General features: G+C 35.9%; 1 protein-coding gene across 2 annotated transcripts in view; it reads left to right on the plus strand.

The window, feature by feature from the left end:
• Positions 1-19240, plus strand: part of XPR1 (xenotropic and polytropic retrovirus receptor 1) — a 180523-nt gene that overhangs the window by 148345 nt on the left and 12938 nt on the right. For both annotated transcript variants that reach the window (XM_010850174.1, XM_010850173.1), the window contains 2 exons: positions 15083-15249; positions 18566-18705. In XM_010850174.1, coding sequence (XP_010848476.1) covers positions 15083-15249; positions 18566-18705 — 307 coding nt within the window. The remainder of the gene's footprint in view (positions 1-15082; positions 15250-18565; positions 18706-19240) is intronic.

Consider the following 19240-nt stretch of genomic DNA (forward strand, 5'->3'; position numbering starts at 1 on the left):
TTCAGCTTCAGCATCAGTCCCTCCAGTGAACACCCAGGACTGATCTCCTTTAGGATGGACTGGTTGGATCTCCTTGCAGTCCAAGGGACTCTTAAGAGTATTCTCCAACACCACACTTCAAAAGCATCAATTCTTCGGCACTCAGCTTTCTTCACAGTCTAACTCTCACATCCATACATGACCATTGGAAAAACCATAGCCTTGACTAGCCGGACCTTTGTTGGCAAAGTAATATCTCTGCTTTTCAATATGCTGTCTAGGTTGGTCATAACTTTCCTTCCAAGGAGTAAGTGTCTTTTAATTTCATGGCTGCAGTCACCATCTGCAGTGATTTTGGAGCCCAAAAAAATAAAGTCTGACACTGTTTCCACTGTTTCCCCATCTATTTCCCATGAAGTGATGGGACCAGATGCCATGATCTTCGTTTTCTGAATGTTGAGCTTTAAGCCAACTTTTTCACTCTCCTCTTTCACTTTCATCAAGAGACTTTTTAGTTCCTCTTCACTTTCTGCATAATGGTGGTGTCATCTGCGTGTCTGAAGTTAGTGATATTTCTCCCAGCAATCTTGATTCCAGCTTGTGCTTCTTCCAGCCCAGCATTTCTCATGATGTACTCTGCATATAAGTTAAATAAGCAGGGTGACAATATACAGCCTTGACGTACTCCTTTTCCTAATTGGAACCAGTCTGTTGTTCCATGTCCAGTCCTAGCTGTTGCTTCCTGATCTGCATATAGGTTTCTCAAGAGGCAGGTCAGGTGGTCTGAAAAGTAGTAAGCAAATATGAAAACAACTTGGTTTGCATACTGCTTCCTCTCACTGTACTATTTGTAAAGTCTTAGATAGTAGTCAAGCAGTCAATAGTAGAGAACCAGTAGAATATACTGAATGAGAGTATAGGCTTTGGATCAAATACACCTTGGGCATGTTACCTGATAACAAAGTTCCCACTTCATAAGAAAGCTTTAAGAGAGTATGTGTTAATAAGTTCCTTAGTGAGGAATGAGAGAGCGAGGGCAGAGACAGACTAGAAGTGTTAACTCTAATGGAAGCTGCAGCACAAATACAAAAAAAAAAAAACCCAAAGTACCAAGGGTTCTTTACTGACCAAAAGATTTTGTTTCCCTATCAACTTTTTTTTTTTTTTTTTTTTGCTTAAAGTCATTAGAGATAGAGATTGCTTAAACTTTTTATTTTTAATTAAATCTCAAAGTGAGTTGTGTCTTCCCTGGTGGCTCATTCGGTAGAGTCTGCCTGCAATGCAGACCCAGGTTCAGTCCCTGGGTCGGGAGGATGCCCTGGAGAAGGAAATGGCAACCCACTCCAGTATTCTTGCCTAGAGAATTCTATGGACAGAAGAGCCTGGTGGGCTATAGTCCATGGGGTCATAAAGAGTTGGACACGACTGAGTGACTAACACTTTCACTTTTCACTTTCAAAGTGAATTGATACTGTAATTGATGAGATGATTCTGGATTAAATATTTGAATAGATGTTTCAGAAGTACTGGTAAAGTTTGGGATAGTGCAGGTTGTACTCTTATTTCTAATACCCAATTTGAAAGAAAAGGCATCAAATGAAGGTTTTTATAAAAAGGCATCACAGTCTTAGACTCTGAGATTGAGTTATTTCACATGGCTCTTTTAGATCTGATATGTTATACAAGTTTAGAATATTGATTGGCAAGTTGTGTGGAAAATGGTGGGAGAGATTTTAGCATACCATCTTTCTCTGTGCATACCTCCTGTTATATATCCTTTCACCTCCTTCTTAGATCTGTTAATCATAATGTATAGTATTGTCATTTTTCTAACATCTATATTTTATTTTTATATTTTTACTCAAGTCTTATTACTGTATACTACTGATATTATGACTACTTAAATCTTATACAATCTTGTTTCCAGTTTTAGGTGTCTATAATTTTAACATGTGTTTGTTGCTTAATATTTTTCAGTTTAACTAAGAAAAAAGTTCCTACCCATATGAATGTAGTACCTGAAGGTATTTTACAGCTTTATAAAGTAAGCATTTGAGAGAGTATCAAAAACTTATGGGATCCTTATATTGTAGAGTAATTATGGTCAGTAGCATTCCATTTAGTTCAAGAAATGAAACTGTTTTCTCTCTGCAGGAGAGAAGATGAAAACATAATTTTATACATTCTAGAAATATTATTTTGTTATATTACTAAAGGAATGAGAAAATGTAGAAGTCAATCTTTAATAAAATCACTGAAGAGGTCATTTTGTTATGAAAGAGTCAGTAAATAAGGATCTATACAGATGATAAATTGCATTAAGTACAATTTAATAATTGAATTTTTTTTTTCATTACATCTGTCACATCTATTTTATTCAGCAAACATTTATAAAATACCTATTGTATGTCAGGCTGTGCTGGATGCCTGGCATGCATAGATGAACATAAGATATCTTTTTTTACTAATTTTTTTAAATTGAAGTATAGTTGATGTACAGTGTTCCAGTGTTCCAGGTATACAGCACTGGATAATCCCAGGGTACATTCCTTGGGATTATCCACATAGGCAATAATGTCAGCTGCAATAAGGGACAGTTTTATTACTTTCTTTCCAATCTCTACGCTTTTTGCTTCTTTTTTACCCCCCCCCCCCCCCACCTTATTGCACAGACTTGAACTTCCAATACTGTTGAATAAGAATGGTAAGAGCAGATATCCTTGCCATGTTTCTAATCTGCTGCTGCTGCTAAGTCACTTCAGTCGTGTCCAACTCTGTGCGACCCCATATAGATGGCAGCCCACCAGGCTCCTCTGTCCCTGGGATTCTCCAGGCTAGAACACTGAAGTGGGTTGCCATTTCCTTCTCCAGTGCATGAAAGTGAAAAGTGAAAGTGAAGTCGCTCAGTCATGTCCGACCCTCAGCGACCCCACGGACTGCAGCCTTCCAGGCTCCTCCGTCCATGGGATTTTCCAGACGAGAGTACTGGAGTGGGGTGCCATTGCCTTCTCAGAGTTTCTAATCTTAGGGGAAAGCATTTAGTTTGTTGCCATTAAATACAATAAATAAAATTTCCTCAGCTAATGCTGTAGGGTTTTATTGAGGAAGCTTTATCAAGGTGAGGAAGTTCCTCTCTATTCCTCTTTTTCTGTGAGATTTTTTTTAATCATGAATAGGTGTTGGATTTTTTTTCAAATGCTTTGCCTAGATCTTTTGATATGATCCTGTCATTTTTCTTCTAAGTTTTAACCAATTAAAATGGTGAATTATATTAATTTTTGAATACTGAAACAGCATAGCATCTCTGGAATAAACCCTACTTGGTCATGGTATATAATTTTTCTTACATGTTGCTAAATTCTGTTTGCTAATATCTTGTTAGAGATTTTTGTATCTGTGTTCACAAGGGATATTGGTCTGTATTTTTCTTTTTGTGTGCTGTCTTTGATTTGGGCATAGGTGTAAAACTAATTTCATAAATTGAGAGGTTTTGTTTCTTCTAATTTGTGGAAGGTTTCTTCTTTAATAGTTTGGTAGAATTCTCCAGTGAAACTGTCTGGACCTGGAGTTGTATTTTGGGGCAGTTTTTAAATTAGAAATTCAGTTTCTTTGTCTTTTAAAGAATTTGGTCTATGTCATCTAAGTTGTTGAAATTTGTGGGGGTAGAGTTAAATATAATATTCCCTTATCTTTTTGATGTCTTCAGAGTTGGTAATGATAATCCCCTGTTTTATTTCTGATGTTGGTAATTTGTGTCTACTCACTTTGTCAGCTATTAATTGATCTTTTCAAGGAATCAGCTTTTTCATTGATTATTTTCCTCGTCAATTTCATTGATTTCTGTGTTTATTATTTCCTTCCTTCTACTTGCTTTGGATTTATTTTCCTTTTCTTTTTCTAGGTTCTTGAGGTGGGTTCTTAGATTATTGATTTGTTATTTTTTTCTGTTTTCTAATGTATGTAGTAGTATGTATAATTATATGTATGATGCCATGCATTTTCCCCTCAGCACTGCTTTAGCCACATCTCCCAAATTTTGATATATTTTCATTTAGTTCAGTGTATTCTTTAAATATCCATTGAGACTTTGTCTTTGATCCATGAATTATTTAGTAGTGTGTTGTTTAGTTTCCGAGTATTTAAATTGCTTTTTTTTTTTTTTACTATTGACTTTTGTGGCAGGTCTTGCTATATGTTCATTGGGCACTTGAAAAGAATCTCTGTTCTGCTGTTGTAGGTTGGAATGTTTATTAGATCCTATTAACAAATGATGTTGTTGAGTTCTGTATCCTTACTTACTTTCTGTCTGCTTGTTCCATTAGTTGTTGATGAGGAGAGTTGAAATCTCTAACTGTAATTGTAGATTTATCTTTTTTTTCCCATTCAATTCTGTCCATTTTTGCTTCACACATTTTGCTATTCTGGTTGGTTGGTGTAGACATAATCAATGAGGCTTGCTGCATCTTCTTTGTGCCTTTATTCTGTTATGCTTATATAATGGCCCTATCTGTTTCCACTAGTTTTCTTTGGTCTGAAATCTGCTTTATTTGATAGCCTTCTTGTGGTCATCATTACTTTGCTTTTAGTTTTGAGAAGTTTAATTATAATGTATCTTGGCTTTAGGTTTATTTTATTTGAGGTTTGCTCAACTTCTTGAATCTGTAGCTTTGAGTCTCTTACCAAAAGTTTGAGGAGTTATCAGCCATTATTTCTTTAAGTGTTTCTTCAGCCCCTCTCTATTCTTTCCTTCTGGGCTCTGATGACACAAATGCTAGATCATTTTTTACGTTTCCATGGGTCCTGAACTGCCGGGAGCTGGCGAGAGACACTCCACTCATGGCAAAGATCATGAGGAAGGAGGCTCGGCATACGCAAAGGCGGGATCGAGCCTCAGGAGGCTCCCTGAATATTCTGGAACATCTACCCCCAAAAAACCAGAGTCTGCCTACTTTATTGCTTTGTGCTCTCACCTCTGACTTTAGTGGGGGCTGTCCCCCACCACCATCTCGCTCCCTCTGACAAAGAGTTAACTTACAGCTCCAATTAATAAAGTTCCTGGGCATTAGGAGTGTTTGAATCTAAACCCCTCAGATAGCTCTAACTCGCCTGACAAGTTTACCCAGACTCCTACAGCTATGCATACGATTGTTTACAGTCTCTCAGCCTCAAGAGGCATGGGAAGCTTAAGATATTCAAATAGCTTAGAGCCTCTCAGAGAGTTAGAAACTGTCAGAATAAAACTAGTAAAAGATTTCATTGATGAGCCAATGCTTGCTGCCAAGTTTCCACATCCCCTGTATTGTATCCTTGAATATGTATTCATTAATATAGCTGGTATGTAGAAAAAATAAGTAGTGGCCTTGGTATTAGCCACTTTAGATCCTTAAGGTAATAAATTCTTTCCTTTGTTGTAAACCCAATACACCTCTGCCCTATAGGAATGCAACTTTATCTAACACCTTCGGAAGATGGCGCCAAACCTTAAAATAATTACTCTTAGAGAAAATAAGTCTTACGGTTGACAAACCTTTGTCAAGAGTCATAAAATGTTAATAGGCCTTCTGGCCAGAAGATGATGTAAATCACCTAAAGCATTTGTATACGATAAATTTGCAGGAAAGAAACCCTAGTTTATGATAAGGATCAAAGACTGCTCACTTTGCATGATTTCACATCCCCTATTATCCACTATGTGTAACTTAGGGTATAAAAGACCCTGTTGAAAATAAAGCTACGGGCCTTGCTCACCTAAGCTTGGTCTCCCCATGTCATTCTTTCTTTTCACATTCCGGCTGAGTCTCCATCTGGAGCGCGGAGGTCCTCTGCGACCATTTATTTGCCTGGGCTTCTAAGACCCACTCGAGAAGGTGTCTAAGGTGGGGCACCTTCCGCTATTCGAGAGGGTGCCTGCGGCCTCTGTGGTCAGAGCTAACCTGGTGTCACAGGTTATATTGATTTTCCGCGTAAACCAAGCTACTCAGCCTCTTTTCTCCACTGAATTTTCCTACTGAGCTATCCTCATTCTATTACTCTTTATATCTCTAATTAATATTTAAATAAATCGCCGACACCGTCTCTCCTTCGAATACCCTGGATCAGCCGGGGCTGGACCCCGGCACTGAACCTCTTCTCTTTTCTTCTTTTTTTAAATCTTATTTTCTTTCCAGTGTTTAAGATGGGTAGTTTCTATTCTTCTGTTTTCCAGTTTGCAGACTCTTTCCTCTGTCTTCTCTACTCTGCTGTTATGTCTTCTGTTTTCTGAGACTAGGTATTTCCTTGGTGAGGCTTTTAATTTTTTTATTGTTTCAAATATTTATTTAATTGTTCATTAAAGCATTTTCATTAAGTAATTCCAGCATATCATGTCATTTTTGGCATCTACTGATACACTTTTTTCCTTTAATTTGTTATCTTCCTTGTTCTTGGTATGACTAGTGATTTTCAGTTGAAAGCTGGATATTTTATGTATTTTATTAAAATGAATAGAAATTATATATGATGGTATACTTCCTTATTAAAAAGGAAATGTCTCATTTAATATAACTAAAGCAAAGATGGAAATCATTAGGCATGCTGAAAGCAGCAACTTTTAAGTGTCAGTGCTAACTCGTTGGTTTTAAAGAGATTATCTGGGTTCTCTAATAAAGCGTAAAAATGAAAAATGTCTGTAAGATGCTGGCTGCTGCTGCTGCTAAGTCGCTTCAGTCGTGTCCGACTCTGTGCGACCCCATAGACGGCAGCCCACCAGGCTCCGCCGTCCCTGGAATTCTCCAGGCAAGAACACTGGAATGGGTTGCCATTTCCTTCTCCAATGCATGAAAGTGAAAAGTGAAAGTGAAGTCTCTCAGTCGTGTCCGACTCTTAGCCGACCCCATGGACTGCAGCCTTCCAAGCTCTTCTGTCCATGGGATTTGCCAGGCAAGAGTACTGGAGTGGGGTGCCATTGCCTTCTCCAAAGATGCTGGAAATGATGTCATAAAATAGTATGTCTAAAAGACAAGATACAATAAAGGGTTTTATTTTTTATTTTTAGTTCTTAGGAAACTAAATCCTCATACAAGATGTACATCTGTTACTTGACTTTTTCATATTCAGCATATACAAGTTTTTAGAGACACATTGTATGTGTAGGCTGCCAGGAACCATTTGCCTTCCCCAAATATTTGTTGGAATGTAAGGCATTGTGCAGAAAGTTTAAAAATGAGTAATTAAAACACAGTGCTTGCCCTCAATTCAACTTGGCAAATGTTGAGTTCCTGCTGTGTGAAGTGGAGTACATAGGCCCTGAAAAAATGCTGACATGAGATCTTTCCCTAAAAGACATTACAATTTAATGGAAAATACATATGCAATTCACTGCATTTTAAAGTTAAATTCTTTTAAAAATAGTAGATAGGGTATAGTCTTGTAGGAAAGAGAGAAAAACTACGTTTGCGTGTGTGCATGCTAAGTCACTTCAGTTGTGTCCAGCTGTTTGCGACCCTATGGACTCTAGCCTGCCAGGTTCCTCTGTCCATGGGATTCTCCAGGCAAGACTGGAGTGGGTTGCCAGGCCCTCCTCCAAGAGATCTTCCCGACCCAGGGATCAAACCAGTGTCTCCTGCGGCTCCTGCACTGCAGCCAGATTCTTCACCGCTGAGCCACCGGGAAAGCCCCCAAAATATGTTTATGTAGTAATAGAAGACAATGTAAGCACAAAGTATTTAGCTCATTCCTTTTCTCAAAACCTCCAACCCAGTCTTTCCGTTTACTTTCACAGACTACCTTTGTCTCCTGCTACCCTGAAAAAATTGAACCTATCAGGTCATTTTCCTTCAGCTGTCTTCTACCTATATACATAATTTTTTAATCAAAACCTATTCTCATCATATTTTTCCCAGACTGGGGAACAAGGTTTCCCACCTTAGTGCTCTGACCTTATTTCCTCATATCTCTTTCAGGATCTTGCTCCAGCACTCACCCGTTTTCTTTCCTAGGTCTTCAATCTTTTCATCATCATTGGCTCTTTTCCTTCAACCTATATATATGCTCAACAGTCTCTCACCCTAAAAAGACTTTCCTTATCTCAGTAAGCCATCTGGTCTAGTCTGTTTCCTTTTCTCATTCCTACCTCTGAAAACAGTACTCTGCCTTTCCTTATTGTCTCTATTCTGATAGTCATAATGACTGTATATAATAACTTAAACATATTTATGAACCTTGAAATGTTTACAAATACAGAATTAAAATTTATTTTGAAAGAGCTAGGAGAAGGTCTGTAACATTTGAAAGAGCTCTCATCTCTTCAGATCTTTGGTATAAAGAAACACAGGGAGAATAAACTCAACCAAGTTTAGCCAAATGCAGTACAGATAGAAGACTTCTATTTCTGATTATGTCATTGCCCTTTTCACAGAAGAGGCTTGTATTATTTTGGTGCTTCCGAAATGGTTTCAATCACTGGCTACATGTATATGACTCCCCAGTATGTATCTCAAGTTTGTTTATTTTTATTTCCAGTTGTTTTCTGGCCATCTTCCACCTTGATGTCTCATAGGTATCTCAAAGTCAGTATTCCAAAGCTAACCATTTTTATTCCCTAAGGTTTCTTTAGCACCACACTCACCAGTGTTTTCTACCTCAGTTCTTGGCACTGTCCCACCCAGTCAGCCAGGTTAAAAACTAGGAGTCCTCCTTTGGGTCTTCCTTGTGGTCCAGTGGTTAAGACACTGCTCTTCCACTGCAGGGGCCACAGATTTGATCCCTGATTGGGGAACCAAGATCCCACATGCCTTGCAGCATGGGCAAAAAAAGAGGGAAAAAACAACAGCAGTAGCTAGGAGTCATCCTTGACTCTACCCTTCTCATCTTCACACTTCACCAAATTCTGACAATTTTAGTTCCTAAATATTTCTCAGTTTTTGCCTGACCTCTCTATACCTTCTATTTGCTCTCAATTCTAGTCCTTATCTTTTCTCACTGAGCTACCACAAGAGCCTTTTCATTAATACACCACTTCCAGTCTTCACTCCTCATAGTCATCTCCTTTATAGTATCTAGCACTGCATTATTCACTAATGTAGCTACTAGCTACATGGAGCTATTGAACACTTGAGATGTGCCTAGTCAAAATTGGTATATGTTTTATATGTGAAATACAACCTGAATTTTGTAGACTTGGTATGGAAAAGAGTGTAAAAGGTCTCCCTAAGAATTGTATACATTATATTATTATTGATCATACATTAAAATAACATTTTAGGTATATTAAATATATTATTAAAATTATTTTTACCTGTTTCTTTTTAGCTTTTAAAATATGGTTACTAGAAGATGTAATATTATGTATGTAACTCTTCCTCCAGCTTTTCATGTAGCTGGCTCCTTTTCACTACCCAGATATTCTTAGAGATCTTCTCTGCATTTACACTATCTATTTAAAGGAATTCCACCAAAATCACTCATGTATGTTCTGTTCATGGCACTTTTCACTATCCGAAATCATCTTGTTTATTTGTGTATCTGATAATTGTCTACCCCAAGTAAGTAGTAAACTTCATTAGGGTAGGAAGTTTGTCCACTGGTGAATTAGATTCATAACTGTGTACATGGTGTCTAGAATAATATCTCGCATTTAGTAAGTAGGTGTTCATTTGTTGACTGAATGATCTCTACTCTTTGATATGGCTCTCTCTGCCTCACAAACCTGATTAACTCAAGACTTGACTTTCAAGACTCAACTCAAGTAGCACTTCCTCCAGGAAGCCTTTCCTGGCTTCTGAAAGTCTTAACCTGTTGATTCCCTCTCTGTACACAGTTCTGCAGATACACTTACACACTGTGCCTTTGTTCATTTTACATCCTCTTTCACACTTAACCCTTAATAATTCTTCAGTATACTTCTGTTCTCTAAAATATACCTGGTTACCCAATAGACAACAGATTTTTCTTTGCAGCTGATCTAACATATGTATATAAAACACAGCTTATAGTAGTAGACACTCAGTAAACATTTGTTGAATGAGTAGATGAATTCCTGTGTCCTTTATAAAAACAATATAACAACATTAAACACTTCTTTAAATCATTTATAAAATATCATCACCCTATTAGTAACTGTTTTCTTGTTGTTGTTGTTTTATTTTATATTTATTTTTTAACTTTATTGTATTGGTTTTGCCATATATCAACATGAATCTGCCACAGGTATACACTTTAGCCCACTTTCTTCCTTTTTCTTTTAGTTTAATTATACAAGTAAAACATGGATATGTATATATCACTGTAAAAAACAAAATTCAAATAATACATAAATAAAGTTAAAAATGAGTCCCCTTAATAATCTTACTTTCTTCATCAGGGATAGCTACCTCTGTCTTTTTCTATTAACATAATGTTATATACAGTATGAAATGGTAATATGTGTGTAGTTTTTAAATTCTGCTTTCCAGATACCTTGGAAATATTTTTAATATTTCTTAATAGTTTATAGAGCTATTTTTTTGAGTTGAGATGGTCTTAGAGAAATGGTGCTGTCTAGTAAAAAAAACTTCCTTTGATTAGGATTCCTATTACTAGCTTCCTTATTTATCCTTAGGCCTAGTGATTATCATTTTTGTCTGTCATTTTAAGATTATGAATTTTCTATAATCACAGAGTTGAAAAGAGGTAGAGTCTAGATTCAAACCCATTTCTTCTAACATCAAACCCACCTATCTTTCCACCTACTGACTGTCTCGCTGAACTTCAGCTTTCTTAACTTTAAAATGGGAATATAATGTCTCTCTTGCCTGTTCTAGGATAAATTAATAACCACCTAAGGAGGTATAACACATGTGACACAGATGTGTAATAACACAGATATTAACTGAAATGTATTTAAAGATCACAGAAGTTTTTGATCCATTAATTTTCAGAGAACCATGTTAAGTCTCATAATTCAGTGCTTTGATGCTTTTAGGTTATAGGAATAGAACTAGGAATTTGCTAGATGCCAAACTCATTCATAACTCAGCTTACCTATATAGGCTTGGGCTTTGAAAACAGTGTCCCCAGTCTGTTTTGTTTCCTTGTTTAATTTCAGATTAAAAACTAGTAAGCTATTACCAGAGTAGAAAGGTTTTGGTTGAAAGAACACTGTTCACTTTATATACAGTGCCACTTTTTTCATATTTAACATGCTGCCTGACTCTTTAGACCTCATGGACTGTAGCCCGCCAGGCTCTCTGTCCACGGAATTCTCCAGGCAAGAATGCTGGAATGGGTATCCATTCCCTTCTCCAGGGGATGTTCCCAGCCAGGGATTGAACCCATGTCTTATTGCAGATCTTTACCGTCTGAGCCATGAGGGAAGCCTTATTTAATATATCCTTCATGAAATATTGCTCGGGATGATGTCCATATGTGATTTTTTCTGTTTTCTCTCTTAGCAGTTTTCCTAACATACTCTTTTGCTTAATTCTTCCTATGAAGCCTAATAGGTACAAAACTCTAAGAAGCTTATTCGTTTTAGATTCAGTGGATACCATTACCATCCATATGTCTGGTATTAATTATGCTTCTAATATGGCAGGTGTGTAATAGAAGCTTAGGGTAGAATACCAATGACTTGATTTTCTGTGATTCTGAACATTACTAAAGTGGGCTACCAGAGTTAGCCAACAGAGAATTAGATGTAATTGCTTGCCTAAAGTGATAATATCTTCCTGATACAATCCCTGAATACCAATGAAGGCAGATAATTTCAGGGAGACGCACTCCTCATTTAGGAGATGGGAAAGATCAAGTAAGGGTGATAATTAAAAAGAGACCAAAAATATAGCATTTGTAGACCAGGTGCCTGTTAATCATTGTTTGAAGAAGTTCATAAGATACAAATTACTTATTCTAAAATACTGTATTAAAATGTTTTTAAGTCAGTGAGTCCTTATGTATGTTTCATAGAAACTTCATAGAAATAATATGGGATTAAAGGAAGGCAATTCAGCCCATTGTCCCATTTTAAGAATTATATTCTAAAGATGGAAAAGTGAAAAATGAAAATGTTAGTCACTTAGTCGTGTCTGACTCTTTGCAAGCCCATGGACTGTAGCCTGCTAGGTTCCACTGTCCATTTAATTTTCCAGGCAGGAATTCTGGAGTGGGTAGCCATTTCCTTCTTCAGGGGTTCTTCCCGACCCAGGGATCAAACCCAGATCTCAAACCCAGGTCTCCCATGTTGCAGGAAGATTGTTTACTGTCTGAGCCACCAGTGAAGCCCATATTCTAAAGATAGAACTTGTATTTAAAAGCTAGAAGAAATAACAGAAAATTAGCACATTATTTTTAGTTTCATTATTAATTCATTTTTCTGTCTTTTTCTCTGTTGTTCTTATTTTGAATGTATGATGAATGAATTGTATTACATTGCTAAATTTGCTTTATTCTTTACAAACCTTAGTAGATGAGTTACAGATTTTTTTTTAATGCAACCATGATGCTAATTATTGAAAATATTACTCAGCTAGACTCTATGTCTGTATATAGAATGAAGTGAACAGGTATGTCAGAACATATCTGACTAAACCTATGTAGTAAGTAAATATTATGTTAAATCTTGTAAATTGATATTTTGTATAGCACCATGTTATAGTACAAATATTAACTCAGTTTGCTTTTGATGGAGGAAAGTTTTGTGGAAATAGTTTAAATCTTAAAATGTGTTTATATCCAAGCTTAACTGTTCATTAGAATCAGCTATGGGCCATTTTAAAAATTTGTATTTCTGTTCCCTACCACTGACTTTCCAGGAGAAGAATGTGGTGTCCTGGCATGTTTAAATAGTAGCTCTCATCCGGGTATGGGGATGGGGCACTGATTTGCAGTGTTTGCTGATTTCCATGGTGTAAATACAGACTGCCACCGTAGCCAATTTCAAGCTACTAAGATGATTCATGTGGAATGTTGGGAGATGATGTATAGTATTTCCATTATATAGATACAATAAACATATATAACCTAAAAGAACAAATAATATCAAATTTTAGTAAAATAATTAGGAAGTGATGAATCTGAGTTTTCATTGCCTTTGTTTTTAATATAGCAGATTATAAAGTTTATGTAATTTAACTTAAAATGACTGTGTTTAACAACCAGTTTGCAAAGTTTTGAAAATTTGTTAATCAGCTCATAAAGCTGGTACAAACTGTTGCTAACAACACACTGGAGCTCAGAGATATCTGTATCTTTTTTTAACCAACTAAATAGTTCTGACGAAAACAACCTGCCAATCAGGTATTTTTCTGAAATATGGATCTAATCCTAAGTCACAAGAAAGCATTCCACAGTCAGACCCAGAATGTCTTCTAGCCTCATTTCAAAGCATACCCACTCCCCCACATCTTCTGTTTCACCCACACTAGACTTAGATTACTTGAAGCTTCTCAAAACATGCCTTGCACTTTCCCACCCTCATGCCTTTTCATTAGTTTCTTTTAGCCTTGAATAGCCTTGCCTCATCTGCCTGACTTTTGCAACACTATTTATTTATCCTTCTAGAAATAACTCAAATGCTGCTTCCTCTTATTTCATACTTTTGGAAACAGTCCCATTCTCCTTGATGTTCTCATAGTACTTTGCTTATTTTATTTTGAGCTCCAATTATCATCAATAACAAATGGCCGTTTCAACTAAATAGATTATAGATGTTTAAAAGGCACCTTTGAATAATACTGTACTTAACACCTTAATGTATAAAATGATTAATAAGAACTTTTTATTTGTTTGCTTGCTTGGCCGTACTGTGATCCTTGTGGGATCTTGGTTCCCTAACCAGAGACTGAACCCAGGCCCTGGCAATGAAAGCACCAAGTCCTAATCACTAGACCACCAGGGAATTTCCAGCACGTGTTTATTTTACTAGGAAGGATTATGGATAATGCATGATACAGCCTTTACTTTCTGCTCCTTTGGGAAACTGATTGAAATCTAAACTTTTTTTGAATTAGATGACACCTTTTTTTTTTTTTTCCTGATGATTGAGGACCGTTTAGTAGTAATTATATACCTATGCCTTATAGCCAGAAAACAGATATAACATCATGATAACTTTCAGACTTATCAAAGAAGAGTTTCATTGGAGAATATACAAAGCACTTAAGAGTGAAAAAGATAAAAGTTGTGTATTATTCTGATTTAGTGCACTTTATAATGTTGTCTGTCAGCTTAAAACCCTCATAGCTCAGTTGGTAAAGAATCTACCTGCAATGCAGGAGACACCGGTTCGAAGATCCCCTGGAGAAGAGATAGGCTACCCACTTTAGTATTCTTGGGCTTCCTTGGCTCAGCTGGTAAAGAATCTGCCTGCAATGAGGGAGATCTGGATTCAATCCCTGGTTTGGGAAGATCCTCTGGAGAAGGGAAAGGCTACCCACTCCAGTATTCTGGCCTGGAGAATTCCATGGAACTGTATAGTCCATGGAGTTGTGACGAATCAGACATGACTGAGCGACTTTTACTTCATCATTAAATAAAATCCAAAAGGAGCAAAAATATCATGCTTTGCTTTGTGGTTTGAGAGAAATTTGCTTTCATATATGTTCTTAAGGATACATTCCTTATCAGTTGTCGCTTTGTAGCATTTTATCTAGAATTAAAATTACCTGTTTTCACAATAAATATTGATAAGATCTAAGTATGGGAAGGAAATGTTGTTCTAAAGTAAAAACGATCCAAGAATTTCTCAAAGTGAATGCAGCACATCCCTTGTTAATGGTGTTTCATACATTTTTTTTAAATCTTTGACCCAAAGCTGCCACCTGATGGCAAAAATTAAAATGACAACTTTTGTAATATTCTAAACCTCCATCACAATTACTTGAAATATTATGTTTTCAGCATTGAGCCCCTAAATTCTAAATGCACTTTTGTATAAGTTTTGTATATTTGTTGAATGTTTGATAATTATTTTGAATTTCAGATAAATCAGATTTATTACTTAACTTTTTTTAGATGGGGATCCTACTAAGGAGATTTACTTAAAATCTATTTATGGAGCTGGAGGAAGAATCTGTTTTTTAATTAGTTTTACTTAATGAAGAATTTTACTCGAATGTAGTAATTTTCTCTTTCCCTTTTCTTTCTTCAGAACAACGTCACTCAGACACCATGGTGTTCTTTTATCTGTGGATCGTCTTTTGTATCATCAGTTCCTGTTATACCCTCATCTGGGATCTGAAGATGGACTGGGGTCTTTTTGATAAGAATGCAGGAGAAAACACCTTCCTCCGGGAAGAGATTGTATACCCCCAAAAAGTATGTACAAAGAGTGCTTGTATTTATTTTTAAAAAAGAAAAAACACAAAAACAGAACACTCAGGTATATTACAGTATATACCCAACACCAGCCCACTTAAAATAATTACCAAAAAATGCTAATCCATTCAGTCAGTAAAAATGTACCAGATGTTAACTATATTCTGGATGCTGTAGGAAATAAAGTAAAATTCTGGTTCTCAAAGACGCTATAATCTATGTTCTAAACAGATAAGTAAACAGATTGCAATACAATGTAATAAAGACTAGAATAGAGGAATAAATAATTAAATATCTTTTATGATTTGTTTTTTAACATGCAGTTCCCTGTGTCTCATGAGACTTAGGGAGAAGTCGGGTGGGCTGCAGTCCATGGAGTTGGCTGCAGTGCATGGGGTTGTGAAAGAGTCAGGCACGACTCAGCGACTATGCCCTACCTTAGGTCTCACATGCCGTTTCCTCTTAGTTTACCTTGCAAATTCTTGTTCCTTCTTTTTATTTTTAATTTATTTTTTTAGCATTCTACATCAAGCTGCTTATTTATTTTTAAAATTTGTTTATTTATTTTTGGTCACACTACATAGCATGTGGGATCTTAGTTCTCCGGCCAGAGATCAAACCCATGTCCCCTGTAGTAGAAGCTCAAAGTCTTAATCATTGGACTGCCATGGAAATCCCTTGTTCCTTCTTTTTAAAAGTCAGTTTGTTCCTTTCTCTCCAAGCATAATTAGCCAATCGTCCTAGTCCCATTTTACACGATACAAACTTCCAATTATGGCAGTTATCACATTGCATTTTAATTACCTGTTTAGGTATCTGTATCCCTTACTATCCAGCATAGTCCCAGGCATACAGTAGACAATGTTTGTGGAATGAATGAATGAATAAATAAATAAATACTTGACTGAATGAGCAGTGCTGTGAAAGCACAAAGGAAAGAGGTGTGCCTGACTTTGCTGGGTACATCAAGAAGGCTTTTCCTGTCATTTGTTTCAATCAGTTTTCTTAAAGTTTCGATTTGATCCAAAAATACATGGATAATTACTTGAGAATCATTTGAGCACCTTATCTAAATTATGAATGAAAGGATGAGAAGGACTGAATTAAAAAGTCAATAGACCAAAAGTATCTTTACTCAGATATTGAAAGAAACTAAACAATGAATTGGGAATCCTTATAAGTGAATTCTAACCCCAGCTCTCTCACTAATGAGCTACATAACTTTAGACAACCAGACTGCAGTGTATTCTGTAAGGTAGGATGTTACACTAGATTATCTCTTGATCCTTTCCCAATCCTAAAATTCTGTATGCAGAGGAGAGTATAAATTGGGCCACTGATATTTTATACTATGTCAAAATGTCATCAGTACTTCAGAACTGAACTTTGAAAAGTGTGTGACTGTGTAATATGTAACTGGTGCTTAGGGAAGGCTGTTTTCAAGTGTGAGGATTGAAAATAAATGATAGACTGAATATGATGAATGATATGTTAGGGTAACTTCATATAAACAAATGAAGGCAGAAAAGGAGATATTCATTGACAGTGATTTTTAAGTCTCATTTGAAAAGAAAATTTAAAAAAGTAATATTAAGCACAAGTCAGATAGCAGACATGTGTTCAAGAAAAGATGGCCTTTTGTTCACCAAATGCATGTGGCTTTGCTCCTTGTACTGTTCTTGCCTTACTGAGAGATGTAATGCATTTCTATCTTATTATGATGATTGCTTTGATGAACTATTTATATCTTTACATAAATGTTAACCTGTTCATCCTTTAAGTACTTTTTTATTTCTATGTAATAAAATTAGTTAATAGAATCTTCCACTTGCTTTGTTATTACATATTTTTATGACCCATTTTTAGGGTCATAGTATGCTTTTGTACATTAGGCTTTACAAATATATAAGAAAAATGTCCTAGAAGATCACCATACCCCTCTCAGCTTTAAAAGGGCAAATACTGGAGTTAAATTTGTTGTGCTAAAAAAGGGAAGAAGCTATATGTGCAGTTCAGTGGGTGTTCATTTAAAAATTAAGAACACAGCTATATGAACCTTAAACTAAGTTCCTTGGCATTAACAGTGCATACTGTTGAGCACCATACCCAGGTCCAGAAAGCATTTATGTTATCTCCATATTAAAACTTAACTTTTCTATATCTCTTGACCTCAAGTTAAGTGTATTCCTCCCAAAAGACTTTTAATTTTTGGTAACATCAGCTCCCACATCAGTCAACTGTGGATCGGCTTGATTGGCTCTTAAAGACATACAAAATTGCAGCTTTTCATCAAAACACCTAATAATGATTTCACTGCATGTGGATTTATCCAAAAATTACATTATTGATGTATTGAATGGCTGGGGGAAGGGACAGAGAGATAGTTAATGTGTTTTTAAAAATCTTCATAAAATTAATCATAGTAAGCAATGAATAATGTCTAAAATTGATTAATCAAGATATAGCAATATACACACATTATTTAGAAATGTGGAAGATAATGCTCAGAATTTGAAGATGTTTGCCTCTAAAGAATAGGACAAGAAGAGGACTGCTGTTTCTTTTGTTTAGTAGCCTTCTAACATGACTGATGTTCCTTTGCTGACATTCTTTTAATAATATAAATGCTATGATTTAATACATAGCAGTTCTAGTTCCCATAAGATGTTGTAGCCTTTAAATACATATTTTAAAGAGCTGGATATCTTGAGATGAATAGAAAATCCGTGAATTATAGTTCCAGTCAGTTGGCAGTTTGTGTGCTTAAGACTGTGTAGCTAAAACTGAAAGAATTAGTTGAGTGCTTGTCTTCCCCATGTGGAAATGGGACATCCCTTAAATTTAATTGTTAGTGAAATCCAAGCTTCGTGTTATTTTCTGACATCAAAAAAGAAGGAAAAACTTTTTTCAAATGTAGGGTAAGGCAATTGGAGAATAAAAGTGCAAATAACAGAGTTAGTAAATCTCATATTTTCTAATTTGAACTATTGAGCCATTGGTATATCACATACATTTTAGAATGTCATCTCAGTCAGCTCGAGAATCTCATCTGGTTTGTATTTCTGGGGTCTAGAAGAGAGCCTAGTATACAGTATGGGAATGAAGTATTAATATGTTTGTTAAAGGATCACTGAAATTCAGTAAAACTTCATTTTGAATATTGTCCTATATATGAAAAAAAACTAAATTGGTGAAGTCTTTTAAAATATGGAACTCTTTATTTCTTTTACTCACGCCTGTCAGTATGATATGTGACTCTTGTTTACTGTGCTAGGTATGCTTATTTGTAAGAAACACATTGCTTATTATCCCTCAGGCCTACTATTACAGTGCCATCATAGAGGATGTGATCCTGCGCTTTGCTTGGACTATCCAGATCTCAATTACCTCCATGACTTCGTTGCCTCATTCTGGGGACATCATTGCTACTGTCTTTGCTCCCCTTGAGGTTTTCCGGTAAGCAGACTACTGTAAAGTTTATCAGATATTTTTATTTTTACCTAAAATGTTACTCAGTACTTATAAATTAGATTTTATTAAAAACTTATACCTGAAAAGCTTAAAATTTCCAACTTTTCTCAGACTTCTCATCTGCCTCAGTGTTGGAAAATTCTGACTGAAGGACTAAGAGATTAATTCTTACAAAGTTATGCTGATGATGACTTTTTTAGAAGCTTTTTTTAAGAATTGGACTCCATTTGAATATCCAAATGACTTATGAACATATGGAAATGTTCTTTACATGATTAGTCACCAGGGAAATGCAACTTAAACCTACTTTTGAGATACAGCTGCTCACCTGTAAATGCTAAAATGAAAACTACAGACACACCAAGTATTGATAAGGATATAGAACAATTGGAATTTACAAACACTGCAAGTAGGAGGAAACCAGTATAATAGCCACTCTGGAAAACTCTTTGTCATTATCTACCAAAGCTGTGCATGAACTCTTGTGTATATAGCAAACAGAAATACTGACTTAAGGCCA

Source organism: Bison bison, unplaced genomic scaffold, assembly GCF_000754665.1.
Source record: "Bison bison bison isolate TAMUID 2011002044 unplaced genomic scaffold, Bison_UMD1.0 scf7180017864289, whole genome shotgun sequence".
Taxonomy (NCBI): domain Eukaryota; kingdom Metazoa; phylum Chordata; class Mammalia; order Artiodactyla; family Bovidae; genus Bison; species Bison bison.